We start from the raw sequence: 17,324 nt of genomic DNA on the forward strand, positions 1-17,324 counted from the left end.
AAAGTTTTGTTTATAAATTATCTATTTTAAATTTACTATGAAATATAATAAAATATTAATTGAATAAAACTTAGGTTATATTGATTTAATGAAATCAAGTTGTTTAATTAATTGGGTTATATAAGTTTGTTTTAATTTTTATATTTTAACCTTAACTTAACATATTTAACAATAAATCAGATAGAGTCAACATATTTGGATTAAAAATCTCAATCCAAACCTACTTGCTTTAGTTAGATTCAATTCAAGTCGAATTAGGACAATTGTAATTATCCTAAATGCTTAATGATATTTACTATCTTTGTGACACAATTTATTCTCACCAATTAAAATTTTTTTTCTCTCTTTTTAATGTTAAGAATTAAGATATTTGTGCCAACAATGTACTCTAGCCTACCTCCGATAAGTTCTTTTTATTCTAGTTTTAGTATTTAATTCTCTAATTTTTTCGTCTTAAAGGAGTAAATTTCAAGGAAAAGAGAATCTAACTCTTATTTTGGAATTTGGATAAATATTTAACATATTATCAAAATGTAACGAAAATTTGCATTTTTTCTCTCAAAATATTTACCCTGAGTATAATTATAATTAGTACCTATATTAGTTTACCTAATTTTTACTGCTTCACTTCTTCAACTTTAATACTTTCTCCGTTCCACACTAATTACTACATTTGAATATAATACTTCATTTGTTCCACATAACTTGTACATTTCAATAGTAAAAACTTTTAATCACTATTTTTGTTTCGGTAATTCCAACTATGCATTGCATTATTTCATGTTAGAAATTCGAAATTTTTTTTTTCAAAAAATATATATACATCGTCTCGTCTATTCAATTTTTCAACATTTAAAACTTTGTAAAGTTTTTTTGCTGAACATAGGGAGTACATTATTTGATCTAGTACATGATGTACCTAGATCAAATCCCAACCGACTAAATGAAAAATGAATAACTCGAACAACATCTGAATCGATTGATTAGTAAGTACCATATTGTACTGGAGTCTCATACAGGACATCTAAACATATAAACATATAATCCATAGCCTTATATTTCATTAGCTTATAATATATACAATCAGATTACAAAAAATATATTCCCTTACATTCCATTAGCTTATAATATACACAATTATGTGCAAAAATACACACCCTTGCATTACATTAGCTTATAATATATACTATTACGTGCAAATAAACATATCCTTGCATTACATTAGCTTATAATATATACATTAGGTGCAAATGAACATACCCTTGCATTACATTAGCTTATATATACCTTAGGTGCGAAAAATTATACCAAAATATACGATAAAAGGTCAAGTTTTCACATTCCCGTAATGCCACATTCGATAACAAAATAAATGGCCAAAGTCGTATATGGTTGAGGTTATGTATATCCTTTTTAGCTTAGATTACGATATATAAGCATATTTTCACCATAAGTAAAATTAGCCCGATTTTCTTCATTTTGAACCTCTTGACTATTTCCATATCCGTATGAGCTTTTAGTATAATACATAGGCTATACATATGGCATTTGACATTGAATACCTCCAAATAATTGGAAATCCAAATTTTCCATCGATTGTTGCACTTGGGATCTTCCGACGTTCTTGCCTTTAGTGTTCTTAGCACCTGTAACACCCGAATACAGCACCCTTCTCGTGAGCACCTTGTAGTTGATTGGTCACAAGCCTACCTCTTTTCTTTTTATATGATGGATCCTTTAGGTGGTTTGTACTAGTGTTAACACTTTATATACCCATTTGATGGTTGTTGACAATGAATCCAACAGTTGAAGAATTGACTTCTGCAACTAATGATTGCACGGTAGCTACTGGGGTATCAAAGCTAGCAACAGAAGATGGGATATTATCCTTTGCCAAAGTACAATCCCTTTTCCCTTTGATCTCAATCAACTTCATATGTAGTTCTTTTAAGGCATCAATGACTAGCTGAACTGTATCATCGCCATCATTTGCTTCATCACAAATTGGCTCAAACGCCAAATGCATTTTATGATGTCGCATGCCCTCCACGGTGTTGAAAGGATCATGGTACGGAACCTTAACCAGTGTGTGCTTCCTACGGATATCTCGCCTCCATCGCTTAAGAACATACATATCTGGAAGACTGGAATTATAGAATTATCATACCAATCTAATAACCTAATCATATGTCTACACATAATGCCATGTGTCACAAACAATTTGTAATCACAATCCATCACAAGACTTTGGTGGTTAAAAGTTGTATCCCGTGGCTAGGTTTCTATGTCTCATGGCTGTAACGACCCGGTTTAAGTGACCCGAAAATCCATATGAAAATACAAATTCCGGTTCACTCTTTGGACTCTAGAGAAAAGTCTTCTCTAGGATCGTCAATGTTCCGTTGATAAAGAAATATATCTAAAACAGAATCAGTACCAGCGTGAAAGAAAATAGTCAGTAGAAGTTCTTAGATACAACTCGAGATCCTACTGGCCTCTAGATCAACTAAAGGAATTTGACGAAAGCGAAAAGAAAACAACTCTATCTCTTGTTACATAAATTCAGAGTTTCTTTCTATTCATAATCTAAATACAAAAGACAAAGCATAGTCTTGATGATTATGGATTCTAAGTCGAGATCTCACTCCAGTCCCCACCTGCAATCAACCTACCAGTCGTCGTAGGACAACACGCAGTAGGTTCCAAAGAAACAATCCAATACACGTCAGAGACTTCATACAAATGTAAAACAGGTTGAAAACAAGCAATATGTTTATCCTAGCATGCATAGGCTCTAATACATTCATTATTAGTTAATCTCCAACTTGTAACGTTGCCCGTCCTGTTCGAGTCGTCCAAGTATAAATCCAAATCTTTTGGAGGAATACACTTGGGAGAACTAATCCCAAGGCGACCACCGACCTAAGACGTTGCCCGTCCTGTTCGGGTCGTCAAAGGAAAAAGTATGCATACACCCATGGTGACCGTAATGATCAAAAACTGCCACGGAAATAATATTTGTAATAATCCAAACCAAAACGTTAACCCCTGTGGGTAACATGATACAAACCAAAACGTTAACCCTTTTGGGAAACAAACACATAAATTCTCAATTTCCAATTATCTTCTTTCAAATTATTTGAGATGTCTAATCCTTATGTGATTTACAGTGCCTCGATTAGAAATGAAACAACACTACTTGCACAACCACATAAACAATATGGTCTAAGCGTGTACCTTTAAGCGCTGCAACGAAACGATGTTTATTCACGATAGAAATTTCGTCCTCTTATGAATCGAGGTCCTAATAACACACACAAAACGATCACGTATCATAATGTGTTTACACATTTAATCCATTTCATACTACTAAGATATTACTAAGACTTGATAATTTTAAATGTTTTCATCCAATACCCAATAGTTCCAAACTTTAAATTCTAACCAGACGCTTAAATGGAAAATCCGACTTCATCATTGCGTCCGGAACGCGTCAATTACCTTGGGTACCAAATTTCATAATTTCTAACCTCCAATTACTATTTTTAATTATTTTAAGCGTTTAACGAGTTTTTTTTTTTTACGCATCGATACATAAAACAACAACGGAACATGACTATGTTTCCCGATCAGCACCATTACCGAGACAGAACTGCTACTGCCCGACTTTTTTTATTTTATTTTATTATTATTATTATTATTATTATTATTATTATTATTATTATTATTATTTTATATATACATTATTCTAATTATTAACCCTTTAAATCTCACGACCAAAATAACTCTAACAAAGTCACATTCACAACTACTAAGATAACAAATAAGACCAATTTTTTTCTATCACACAACCACTTAATATTTCCACACATATATATTAATCCCTCCGTTCTTTTTTTGATCTTTCACTTTGGATTTTTTACATATATTAAGGAAGATAGAATCTTTGGGTTGTAGTGGGTATTACTTTAATTAAATAGTATTGTGAAGTAATGATTGTATTGAAAGTATGAGGTTGTAGTGGGTATTATTTTAATTAAATAGTAGTATGAAGTAATGATTGTATTGGAAGTATGAGGTTGTAGTGGGTATTATTTTAATTAAATAGTAGTGTGAAGTAATGATTGCATTGAAAGTATGAGAGAGAAAATAATTATAAATAAAAGAAAAGGGGTAAATTAAAAGATAATGAGGGTTTTAAGGGGTAAAAATGGGATAAAAACTTTTCAAAAATAGAAAGTATTCTAAAGTGGAAGAACTTATGAAACTACCCGTTATAATAAGGTGGAAGAACTTAAAAGAACGGAGGGAGTAATACACAAAACTCCATCAACAAAGCATATAAGTCATCAAATAAAAAAAAAACATACCCATCCACAAAAATCCTTCAAGAATTTAAAATTTCATAATTTATGATAATTAAATTAAATACTTAATTCTCTTAACAAATTAAAATTTTGTAGAAAATCATAAAAACAAATCACCCCTTTTTTTTAAATCAAGACATATATATAAACACAATCCTTCAAACAAATCAGTTTTGCTAAAGGATTTACAAACTCTTGGATGATTACGTAACTTGATCCACACCCTTTGATCAAAAGATTGGATGGAACAACAAAATTTTTTTTTTTTTTTGAAGTGAGCCGAAACAAGAGGAAAGAAAGGAAGAATTTTTCTGGATTTTTTTGTAAGCTCTTGAAAAGTTAGAAAGGTGACGAACGCAAAGGAAGTTTAAGGATTAATAGGCAACTTAAGGCAATGATCATTATTGTGCCATAATACACAATTATGAGAGGAGTTACAAGACTCCTCCCATGCCCACACAACCGGCCACCCCCTTCAATTTCCCTTAATTTTTTTTAATCAATTAATTAATTAAGTAATTATTATATTATTGTTAAAACAGAAAAGAAACACCACGTGATAACATCGTACGCGATAAAACTCGTTACCGTTAAAATTTAACTTACTTTATTTCTTATAATTATATATGTAAGATAATATAATTTAATAATTTTATTTATTTTATCTTATTATATTTTCTTTTTAAACCCGATAAATTACGAGGTGTTACAATGGCACTCAAGACATCAGCAGCCTTTTCATCCTCTACCCTTTTGCCCATTGCTGAACAATAACGTGCTACAAATTCATATAGCTTGGTTTTGCTATTAAGGAAACCATCAAAGAAAGCATTTCCGCCCTTTGTGTGGTCATCATACCAGCCCAAAATGTATCACGCATATGAACCAGAGCCCACATCATACTCTCCTTAAATAACACCTCGAGCCACTTAACAGACTCAACATTGTGAGTCTTAATTACATATGCCCATTGTTGTTCAAACTCTTCTACGATAAAACTATCATAGATTGCTTGCTTCAATTGTTCCTTCAAAATTTCATAATTGTAAAAAAACTATAATAGTAAAATAAAAATACGAAATATAATGACATATGCAGCAGCTTGGTCGGTCAAAATTGCATGAGGTGCCTTCCCACCCATACAAATAAGCTATTGCTTGAAAAGTCACTTAAAGGTTTCACAATTCTCATGCAAAATTAAAGCACAACCTAACAATAAAGATTGTCTGTGGTGGTTTACCCCAACAAAATTGGCAAAATTTAAGTCATAGTCATTTGTTACATAAGTGGTATCAAAACACACCACATCACCAAAATCTTTATAGGCAACACGTCTTCTAGCATCAACCCATATAACATCCGTTAAAGATCCATTCTCATCGCACCCATAGGCATAAAAAAAATTTTGATTATCAGCTTGCATTTTTTCAAAGTACTCATTCATGGCCTTTGCATCTCCATCAACTATTTTCAATCTCTTCACTTGTTGTACATGATTATACACATCTTTTTGGGTGATACGTAATTTATCCCAACCACCAAATTCTTCAATTAAGCAAGCAAATGATTTAGCGGGCTTCACACCCGCACTATAATTGCTTATTAGTTTTCTCTTTGTGGATTTCGTGAAGTGCTCCTCCCGATGTTGCCTAATGTGTTTGAATTTACTAGGAGATGGGGTTATGGTTATGATGTTCATGTTGACGTCCCATAAATTATCTCCAGTCAGATGTGCATATACCATGACAGGGCATCCACACCTTTTTGACTTCCTACTTACAATTTTCTGGGATACACCCCCACCTATCTCCATTTGCTGATCAACAAGCTTATCTTTGAAAAGAATTGAAAATGGGTATTTTTAATTAAGAAATACTGCAAATAAAGGGTGAATTGCAGAGAAAGAGATAGAAATGGAGAAGCAAAAGGGAAAGTTGAGTACACTGTCTGTACTAATGTTTTCGATTTTGTTGAAGTGCAAAAGTCCACTCAAATTGGGTATATTAATATTTAAATCTACTTTACCAAATTGCCCCTGTAATTTGTAGGCAAACATATCACGGTTATCAACCTAGAGACAACCCCACCAGAGGGCGGCACGCTAATCCCGAAATGAAACTTCTGCTAAACCCCGACCGCATACACTCGCTGACCTCGCCGGCGCCGGCGATTGCGAACATTCCTTCCATCCGAACGACAAGGCTTCATTCCACCCACTTTCTTCCGGCTCATATCTACCGTCCGATTCGCCGGAGATGCGGGTTGACTATAAAATCCGTGATGATTGATTCAATTAAACTAGAGGATTTAGGGTTCACAACGGAAGAAACCGGTAGAAATCCTGCTTTATCAACGGAATATCGTAGTTCGGAAATTCCGAGGCCAAATCAGGCGGTTCTAGAAGCTCAAGCTAGAGTTTGTACTGGTCCTACTCAAACCAAGCCTCTTTCTGAAGAACAAGCTTTCAAAGTCTTGGATGTTATTTTGAAATCAGGTCCGTAATACTGCTGTTTATTATTTTTTTTGACTATGTATATGTGAAAATGCATAATTTCAGGAAGGTGGATAATTGTATCTGTTGTTTTGGAAATTGCACTGTGGAATTGCTAATGTAACTGCTATATCCTTTGTTCCAACCATTGCTACACTTCTCATTTCTTATGATGGTATTTGGTTACTGGCTGTTGGCTTGAGGCTAGAGCCGTAGCTGCCGTAGCTACCGGCTGGTTTGAAAATATTGGCCAATTTATCTTATTTTATGTCAGTAAGATGTTTGGTAAAATTTAGGGGTTAGTTGTTCATTATTATTATATTCCAGCGTAAGGCGAGAGAATCCCCGCATGAAAATCCCTTACCGGCGAGAATCCTTCTGTTCTCTTTTTATTACATAAAAGTGGGTCAACAGCCAAAATTTAATAAAAAAACATTATCGTAGCTTTTGATTTTGGCTTAAAGATAGTTTTTCCGCCGTCAAAAGCCATTTACCAAAGAGTGACTACACACAATACATCATTGCTTCAATAGGATCCTAGGGAGTAGGGTCTTGTGGTATGGTGATTTGTATAGTTGGATCTTTGAGTTTTCTGTAAAACATCTTGTGAAGTTACTGAACTGTGTTTTCTGTGGATGATCAGCTAAGGGGGAACTCAAAGATGATGATAAAGTTTCAAACGCACAGCTTGGTGCTTTCTTTGCGGGAATGACTATTAGAGCCAACACCTTTCCTGAAGCTACCCAATGGAGTGAAGGAGAAAGGCGAGCCATGAATGCTTTCTGGCCAGAGCTAGTTCAAACTCTTCCGCATGATGTACTATTCATAGCTGATCCTGAGGGCTCTATAATGGGTCTTGGAAGCAGTATTGGACCACAATACACCGGACATGATGCCAGGGAAATGAGACTAGTTGGTGCTCTGCGAGAAGTTCTTGCAGGAGGTCATCTAGGATACGAGGAAGTTCAAGGTGTTTTAAGAGATGTTCTACTGATGGGATTTGAAGATAAGTCAACAGCGGTGAGCGAATCATTGCTTTCAGCATTTATGATAGGTCAACGCATGAACAGGGAAACAGATCGGGAGCTTAAAGCTTATTGTCTTGCATTTGATGATGAAGTTGGTAATGCCTCTTATTTGATAACATATAGAGCTGATGTAATCTTGGCATATCATTATAGATTGTTATGATTTCTTTTTAAAGGGCATTGTTTTAGTCAAGTCATTAAAGGTTGATTTGGTTCATCACCTAGAAATTAAAATGCTTTAATGATTCTTTTACTCAATAACCAGGTCCTCCTTTGGTTGCTGATGTGGAATCCTTGACGCACTATGGGGAACCTTATGATGGCAATACACGCTTTTTCAGGAGCACGCTGTTTGTTGCTGCTGTGAGATCATGTTATGGTGAATCCTGCTTGCTACATGGGGTGGATTGGATGCCACCAAAGGTGAGTTTGTAATGGAATAAGGAACAGTAGGGGAATCCATGCAAGTGTCATTCAACATCAACATCAACATCTGAAAAAACGTTATATAACTTAGATAAACTATGTAGTGTGTAATGATCTCACATTTTTTGTTTCTATATTTTTTGCTTTTAGTGATGGATGCATTGTATAATAGTTTAAAATGCATTGATTTTAATTGTTTTACTATTTATGTGATTTATTCGTTTTCATTTATACTGAATTGAGATACAAAAGCTTTATAAATTTGTTTAGGGTGGTGTGACTGAAGAACAGATGTTGCAATTCATGGGGGCAAATACACACTTGACAACGTTGCAAGCGAAACAACTTATTGAGGTTAAAATACTTTTTGTATATAGTTTGCAACTTATAACAATAGTCAAGTTTCCAGCTCTTTTCTTGCACTTAAGTTTCATGGTTTTGATTTTTCTTTGTTGTTTATCAGGATGGAAATGTGGGCTTTGCATATGCAAGTCTACGAGAAGTTCGCCCATCTCTGTAAGTGATACGACTCGCAATTTGTAACTTGTTATATGCATGTTGTCTGCTTGGAAATACTAAGGACACCTTCTAAAATTTTGTGACTCATCACCTTGAGGCCTGAGTGTACTTTTTGGTATATATAAGCAAGAAAAGAACGTGTAATTTGGATGACTATGCTGCCTGAAGTTTATCTTACGGATCTATACCTGCTCTAAATCTTGGTTATTTGAAATATCCTTGGACATTGTAAGATGCATGTACTAGAATAGTTTTGGTTCGATGTTTATCTTACTTGAGTGTTTGAAGTTTCAAGAATTTCTTTTACCCTATGTTTAGTTAACATTTTGGGAAGGATGGGAAGGAAGGGGAAAAAGAAGGGAAGGGAGATTGGTGTCCTTCCAAATCTTCCCTATGTTGGAAGAAATTGTTTTGTTAAACTTGTGAAGGAACTCCTCCATCCAATTTTGTTCTCTCCATTTCCCTCTCTTGACCTATTGGTATTTAAATAATGGAAGTGCAGTCTCTCTATTTCCTCCCCTTCCTTTCCACCCATTTCCTCCTATCCAAATATAGTTTTAGTGTTTAACCTATTTAATTTGTTCTAATTAGAGGATGTTGACCATTTGCTTGTTCTGTGTTTAATCATGATGTTACACAGCTTTCCAATCAGGTGGCCTTGTAACTAATGACAAAACTTGCAATTTTCTTCAGATACTCATTGGTTGGAATGAGAGAACACATAAAGAAGCGTCCACCTTTGGCAACATCTGAAAAGGTTCAGCAGTTTGTGAGGGTAAGTTGTAGCTGATAGAGTTATATTCTTGCTACTTTGCTTGTAGATTATGATTAAGATGTAAGTGTACATTTTTGTGATTTTGGAATTAGCATCCTCTGATATGTACTTTGGCAATTGATTTGGGCTTGTTTTACACGTTACTGAGTCTCATTTTAGTTATATAATTGTGTATTCAAATGTTGACTGCACTCAACATATTTCATAGCATTTTGACGTCGTAAAGGATCTATAAGTTTGTAATAAGATCATTCAGAAAAGTGTGGATACATGAGCAGGCGCGAGGAAAGGAAGCTATGGTAGCAGGATTTTATCATGAAGGATATGAAGAACCACTTTTGATGCTTATGAGGAGACGAGGCGTTCATGCTGGTTTAGTTGTCAAGGTGAGGGAGTCTCTGTCTCTCTCTCTCTAAAAAAAACTTTGTTCAGTATCTTTTTGGCTTTGGTTTGTTTGTTTTCCTTTCTATAGCACCATCTTTAAAATGATGCCTTTACATTTTGGTTTCAACTTTTTTGTTGGCAGATTGGTGTACTATCGCAGTTCAAGTAAAAGATCTATCTTTATAATTCGGCTTTTTGTGTGCAGGGTGAAGAAGGGGCAGTTTCAATGACAACCAGATTGAAGCAAGCAAATGCATCAAAAGGACTTCCTGTCAACTACTGTTCAGGATTTCGCTCATCGGTCAATGGAGCTGGTTTAGAAACTGATGGTCGTCTATAATCCTTTGAACTTTTGCACTTGTGATTTTGTTTTTCTTCTGTGATAATGTTTGTGTGGCAATTATAACTGACCTGTTTATGCATCAGGTGTGTCCCAGGAGACTTTTTGTGTGGAAGTGAACGCAAAAGACTATGGTTTTGAGGCATCTGATACACCAAGGACTGATAGATCGGTAAGGGAACCCATTTTGTATTTCAATTATCTTTATATTTTATTTTTGCAATCAATTTGTTAATTGTCAAATTTTCTTTGCAAACTTGAAAGCTTGCAATGGTAAAGTACATTGCATATTCAGCTTTTCTGATCTTTAACAATTAGTTAATACAGCAAATTTGGTCTGAGTCTGATACAACGACCTTGTTCATTTTCCAACATTACAGTTACGAATAACCTGAATTGTTGAGGGTGTGCAGGTAGCAAAGAACATAGAGCTTGGTATAGCAGCACTTCGAGGGGAGAAAGGACCTGCATATGACCGTATTGTCTTAAATGCAGGAATCGTAGATCACTTGTTAGGTTGTAAAGGCGCTGAAGATGTTATGTCAGCTCTAGATAGAGCTAGAGAGGCCATTGACAGCGGTGAAGCCCTAAAAAGGCTTCTAAATTACATCAAGATCTCACATAAAGTAAAATAAAGAGATTTCTGTTAATGTTGTCGTTTTTATACTAGAAAGTTTTAAATGTGTAATTTGATTCTTTTATTGTTTCCTCACTTTGTATTATGATATAATTGTGATAGTTGTTGTAAGCTTTCTTTACCAGGCTGAAGGTTTTTTTAAATACATGGTTTTTTTTAAAAGAATTATTATACTGTCAAAATATTACTACATATTTTATAAGTTAATTTCTATTTTTTAATTTTTATTTAGCAATAAAACAAACACAAATCACCGTTAGTATATTGGTTTTAAAAGTCCAATCAATATGCAAATAAAGTACATTACACAAAATAAGTTTCGAGTTGCTAAATAGATTGAACGAGTAAAAGCTAGTCAGCAGCAAACATACGAGGATCTCTCAGTGCTGATTGTTGAGGATGATCATCTCTGTAACAAACTTAATAGGTACAGAGAAAGTATGTGAATGTTTAATAGTTTCATACACTTATTGTTGTTTATACAAAAGCTCAAATTCCGCAAACAATTTACAAAGCTCTGATAGAACACAATCTCCAATTATCTAACTGTCGGACTCTTTTCTGTACTACTTTCTGCTAATTTTAAACCTGAAGAGCAGCAGCAATGGACCCAGCAAGGCTAATGACTTGAAAAGGAGGCTTGTTCTTGACCTCTTTCACTGTCAGGGGACACGAATCCGTTATCCAGAAGTACGCCATCCCTTCCTCCGGCCGACCTGTGAAGGATTTGTACACCCACAGTACAGCATGAGAAACATTATCTTAACGATAGTCTTAAACGAATTCTGGGGAAATTACATTAGTTACATGAAAATTTGAAGTGTATGAACTAAAATTCTATGATGTTGCAGCATGTTAGCTATATTCCTTAAGGAATGAATAATCAAAAGTCCGCTTATTATTAGTTTCAACAGAGTATAATACTCCAACATTAGTATATGCCAGGTAGAATAAGTTGGTAACAATTGAAAAGCACGTACCGTTGGTGTCAGGTTTAAAGCGTTCCCATGATCGGTTTGGAAATATTCCGTGTGTGACGTATGCACTAATCTTTGCAGCTCCATGAGCAGCCAATACTTTCTAGAACAAGAAAGATACAATATGAACACCTCATTTATCCATAGTCCAACATAAGATACCATCTCTCCGTTCAATTACATATAAATTCACAAACATTTTAATATATTTGACCTGTATACTGAGATTGTACTGAAACAGTATGCATATTACTATATTAGTGATGAGATAAAAACGAAAGGTCAAAATGAGAGATGTAAGTAACAACGACTCAGATCTGAAAAGCAGCCAAGAGAATAATAAGAAGAAATACCTGGCATTCTATAAGGGTACCACCTGATTGTACTAGGTCATCAACAATCACAACGTGGCGTCCTCGAGGGTCACCCTCCTTCAGACGAACAATACGTTGATCACCTTCTCGAACTTTCGCACAGACAATCTGAACATGGATTGTATAATCAGCATCTGACATGCAGCCAATTCTATTGTGATTGGAACTCACTAACGACAACTATTAACTTACGTATCCAAATTACTGATGTTTATCAGTTATCATCTTTTTATCTAAAAGTAATTTCTTGCGGTTAAACTATACACCACAACATTTACATAACTTGCATTTTTTTTACATGGGGTCCATTCTCGACGAAGGCTATGGTTGCGTATATCCGACTCTACCAAACCTCATCTAGGTGAGACCCACTTGATGTTATCAAATGAATTTTATTTACATGATTGAATACTAACAGCTCAGAGATTGCACAATTTAATATACCCACATACCCACATACACAAACAAGCATTACACAGTTTAACATCACAAAATTTATTCATTTGGTAGGAAATAAACGACCATAATCATCACTCACTAGTATAGAGGTACGAAATAAATGACTAACGGCCCGTTTGGTAGGTAGTAATAAATGGTGGTAATGGGAATGAAAACTAGTGTAATTTTGGTTGAAAAATCTCTTGGCTACCTTGATGGCCATGCTTATCCAACTTCAATCATCTCATTTTCTTCATAAAATTCATTCCAATGCATTACCATTAGGAGAGGTGGTAATGAAAATTTATAAACAAAAAAACTTTTGTGATCAAAGTTTCATCACCACAGGAATGACATGGAACTTTTGATGAAATTTTATACTATAAATTATTTCCATTACCACCATTTAGTACCACTAACCAAACGAGCCGTAAGAGTTAAGACCATCAATCTAACTGCATTCACGACTATCCTTTCTACTCACTTGGGCATAAGCAAAAATATTTTTCCGTGTGTTGCTGTGTACTGTGTTAGCCATAGTCTGACATCCTATTCATCAAAAATGACATATATCATGAAGACTGAGATAGACAGTAAATGACAATAAAAAAAACACGGAAGAACGCTAAAACAAAAATAAGATTAAAGTCATGGTTATCAGAATCTCAATCTAGATCAACGATTCTACGATCCTACGATCCAAAATTACGCGAACGATCCGGATCGTAGGTAGGATCTTAATGTTGGTAGAATCGTACGATTCTACATAGCTCCATGATTTGAGTGGTAGGATCATAATACGATTCTACGATCTTTCAATCCGATCCTACAAGGGTAGTTTCAATCGTAAAAAAATTTCATATAATCCTAGTTTTACTTATATACATATATGTTTATATCTAAACAATTATATCAATATGACTAAAATTCAAGTTTTCTGGATTCGCATTTTAAAAATGATTATTAAGGGTATTTTTTTACAAAATTTAATAGCTGAAGTCAAATAAGTTTTAATTTAAACCTTAAAACTTAAAAAAAAAAGAACAAATACAAATGAAAATCAGTTATCTAAAGCATATTAATGCATATTTAAAGGATCACACGATCCTATGATCCGATTCTACCGATTTCGATCCTACCCCCTCAACGATCCTACGTAGAATCCCGATCCTAAAACCTTGATTGTAGTAGTCGATAAGCATGCCTTAATAACTCAAACTGCATTTCGTAATAAAACATTATTTCGGTAGGAAGACAATATAAGAGAGTGGTGCTTTATCAGAAAATTACCGTAGGGAAGTGCTGCAACTGCTTATGAAATCTTTTCCAAGCACCATCATCAGGAAAAGCAATAGAAATCTGAAGGAATAATGGAAAATGCAACACAATTACAGATATCGTGTGAGCTAATCACTCTTAGTAGATTTTAAAATTCATTATCTACCAGGATAAACCATAGCACCATACATTGTCGGAATCAGGCAGTTCTTGCAGCCTCCTTTTGAGCAAAGGAATTCCACTCTCAAAGTATGGCAATATATTGTCACCAAAGTAAAATCTTTCCTGACATATGCAGGCAATAAATAGAGGTCAGTTTGTATGAGATAAAAAGGGCATAGAGGTGAGTGAGAACTGCTGCAAACCTGTAAGGCATGTATATCGAATGTCACCAAACTAGTAGGGCCTCCCCTTGAATTTGGGATATTTGACAAAATCCTAGCAAGAGTAAAAGCAGTTGCAACATCCCCTTCATCTTCCATTCGCTCAGAAGTGCCAGTAGGAAAAAAAGGCAGGACAAGGGTGAAGGAGGAAACAAAAAGCTTTGGAAGAGCATATATCACAGAGAGTTGCTCAAATATTACACTTGGAGAACTAAATGATGCTAAGAAAGCAACATGCTGCCCACGTATGCCTTGAGCGTTTGAAATGAACAGGTTGGGGAACCCATCTTCAAAAGTCCTGAATATAAGATAGTAACAAGATCTTACTAAAATGACAGCAAGACTTACTGGTACTCCAATCAATGAAGTCAAAGCAATCTTCAAATTTTGGAAATCTATCAGGGAAAATTGAAAACCACCAAGTTCATCCCCTTAGATCCTTGAATAGATTCTTAATTCGGCAATTTTGACTGGTAAGCTGACTCAACTAAACTATGCCCTAGACCTCAACCTCACCTAAAGATCCCACTTGCAAAAAAAAAAAAGGTTCAGCTAAACTAAGTATGGGGTCTAATATACAAAAGCTTGCAAGCAGTATGTTATCCCTGTGAGTAGAATCAAAAAAGATCACAATTGCTTTGTCGCAAAGGGCTATCAAGTATGGATCACAACATTACAACTTGCCATTACTCAGATGCCAAGTACTCCAACCTAGACGGTGTTTGGGGGTCAGAAGTAAATAAATTTATCTTTGTAATAAAACAGAAGTTGTGCAAGTGACCTTTGATTGCAAATATCAGCAACAACTTCACACGTATGTAAAGCGCAAAATGATTTAACGAATCATTTTACCATAGTCCAATTTAACTCGAAACCAAAGAACTATAAATCTTTGGCTCCATTGAAAATAAACATTACAAAGCATAAACATCAAACAGCCAAAAACCAACCCAGAAAATCCTTTAGGACTTAATGAAGTCATCTACAACATCACAAAAAACTTGGCATCTAAATTTGGTCCAAGAAACTTGTATTGTAACTTGCACGAATCCAAATCTAAAATAGCAAATTCTTCTCACTAACACTCCAATATCAAACCTAAAATATTCAACTGATTAAAACAGGACCATGTCTAACCCTAACTTTTGACTTGTAAGCTGCTAAATTGCCTTGATCTTTATTTCTTCCAAACCAAAGTTTTTCATCATTAACTAATTTCGAAACGTTCCAAGAAGTTACAATTCCTTCTTATAGATTACACTTTAATTTTGGGATGTTCAATATACTATGAGATTGCTATTTTCTAACCTTTTTTGAGGAGACCTTTTCAATTAAAATCAATAAACTACTGAATTATTCTTACCTAAGACTATCATTTAAGAAAACACATTTTACAAAGCCTTCATCCACTAGTTAGTCAATCATATTGACTAGGTTTAACAACTTCGTAGTTGATACAGGACATCAACTCTGACCCACCAACCAAGATTAGAACATTCTTAAGCAAGTAATCTCTTTTCCACCAAAAAGAACATTCCACAAAAATGTTCATCTGGGTTCTACCAATTGTCAAATCTTTTGAAAGTTCAACATTACACCAAACCAGAAAAATTCTAATTGTGGGGGTAAGGGATGGTACCTTTACCCCTATACTCTAATAACAAAGAGGTCCTTATGATAGACTATCCATTGCAAACTCCATATAAATCACATGGCATCATATAGGAAGCACACAATTTAATTACCCATATTACTTTACTCAATGATAATCCAAAACTAAAGAATTATGAATCTTGGCCCCGGCATCATGAAACGTATACTTCAATATAATTACAATCATTGCAAACGAAACACGGAAAGATAAAAGACTAAAAATTCACCTCCAAGTAATGGTACGAAGTTGAATAGCATCAGATTGAGCCGCAATTCTTTCAGCAAGAGCTTTAGTTTCAGGGCAATAGAAAAGACAGACTTTCTTGGAATACTTAACAGATTCTGCTGCATTTGAACTCATTGGTAGAACAGGAGAAGTGGGTATTATATGAATTGGATCAATTTTGGAGATATGATAATCCACAGTTGTCCAATTTCGAGAATTCTGTGAATCGCATCTGAATGTGGGTATTTTATTAACGAATTTGGTTGACGGGTTCAAGGAAAAAGAAGAGGGTTTAAGCAAAGAATTAGCAAAAATGGCGGAGTTCTTGCAAGGATGAATGAGATTGTGATTGGGGATCTTTGCCATTTGGCGGGGTTGATGGTTGCTAATTTGTTGATCCAAAAATTGGGCTTTTATGTCAGAGTTTATATTGGAGTTTATTTATTTTTACACTATATACAATTATATATATAGTAGATTAATTTGTAAACCAACGTGTCAATGTGTCATGTGTGCATTGAATATGGGATGGTGGCAATTGGCATGGTCCTAATTTTATAAACCTAGGTTGAGATGCTCGGATATGGCCCCGGTCCGGCTCAAGTAAAATGTTAGGACCAAATACAAGCAAAATTTAAAATGATTAAGATAAATTATCAACAAAATAAATTAAATAAGATAAGTTTCAACTTATTTTTAAAAATAAGTGTAAAATTTTCAAATTTGTGATTGTTCGCAGTTAGTAACTGCGAACAGGTCAAAAAAAACACAACAGTTGTTCGTAGTTAATAATTGCGAACAATTTTTGATTTTTTTTAACCTGTTCATGGTGGAAGCTGTTGTGCGTATTTGTGGAGCTAGTTGTTCGCAGTTACTAACTGCGAACAGGTTAAAAAAAGTCAAAGTTGTTCGCTGTTAGTAACTGCGAACAGCCCGGGTTTGAAAATTTCACGCTTACTTTTGGAAATAAGTTGAAACTTATTCTTATTTGGTTCATTTTGTCGATAATTTGTCTTAGTCATTTCAAT

At 34.6% G+C, this 17,324-nt stretch overlaps 2 protein-coding genes across 2 annotated transcripts; one reads left to right on the forward strand and one right to left on the reverse strand.

Annotated features, from left to right (window-relative positions):
• Nucleotides 1–6,317: 6,317 nt before the first annotated feature.
• On the forward strand, nucleotides 6,318–11,129 carry LOC130809166 (uncharacterized). Its single transcript, XM_057674824.1, has 10 exons — nucleotides 6,318–6,861; nucleotides 7,502–7,981; nucleotides 8,152–8,309; nucleotides 8,583–8,666; nucleotides 8,776–8,828; nucleotides 9,525–9,606; nucleotides 9,885–9,992; nucleotides 10,196–10,319; nucleotides 10,417–10,502; nucleotides 10,744–11,129. The coding sequence occupies exons 1-10, from the start codon at nucleotides 6,480–6,482 to the stop codon at nucleotides 10,963–10,965; spliced, it is 1,779 nt and encodes a 592-aa protein (XP_057530807.1). The 5' UTR covers nucleotides 6,318–6,479; the 3' UTR covers nucleotides 10,966–11,129.
• Nucleotides 11,130–11,335: 206 nt separating this feature from the next.
• LOC130809167 (ribose-phosphate pyrophosphokinase 3, mitochondrial) lies at nucleotides 11,336–16,742 on the reverse strand. Its single transcript, XM_057674825.1, has 7 exons — nucleotides 16,298–16,742; nucleotides 14,400–14,715; nucleotides 14,224–14,319; nucleotides 14,047–14,115; nucleotides 12,298–12,426; nucleotides 11,948–12,047; nucleotides 11,336–11,683 (listed from the first exon to the last, which is right to left on the reverse strand). The coding sequence occupies exons 1-7, from the start codon at nucleotides 16,660–16,662 to the stop codon at nucleotides 11,550–11,552; spliced, it is 1,209 nt and encodes a 402-aa protein (XP_057530808.1). The 5' UTR covers nucleotides 16,663–16,742; the 3' UTR covers nucleotides 11,336–11,549.
• Nucleotides 16,743–17,324: the final 582 nt, after the last annotated feature.

This window comes from Amaranthus tricolor, chromosome 3 (genome assembly GCF_026212465.1).
Source record: "Amaranthus tricolor cultivar Red isolate AtriRed21 chromosome 3, ASM2621246v1, whole genome shotgun sequence".
Taxonomy (NCBI): domain Eukaryota; kingdom Viridiplantae; phylum Streptophyta; class Magnoliopsida; order Caryophyllales; family Amaranthaceae; genus Amaranthus; species Amaranthus tricolor.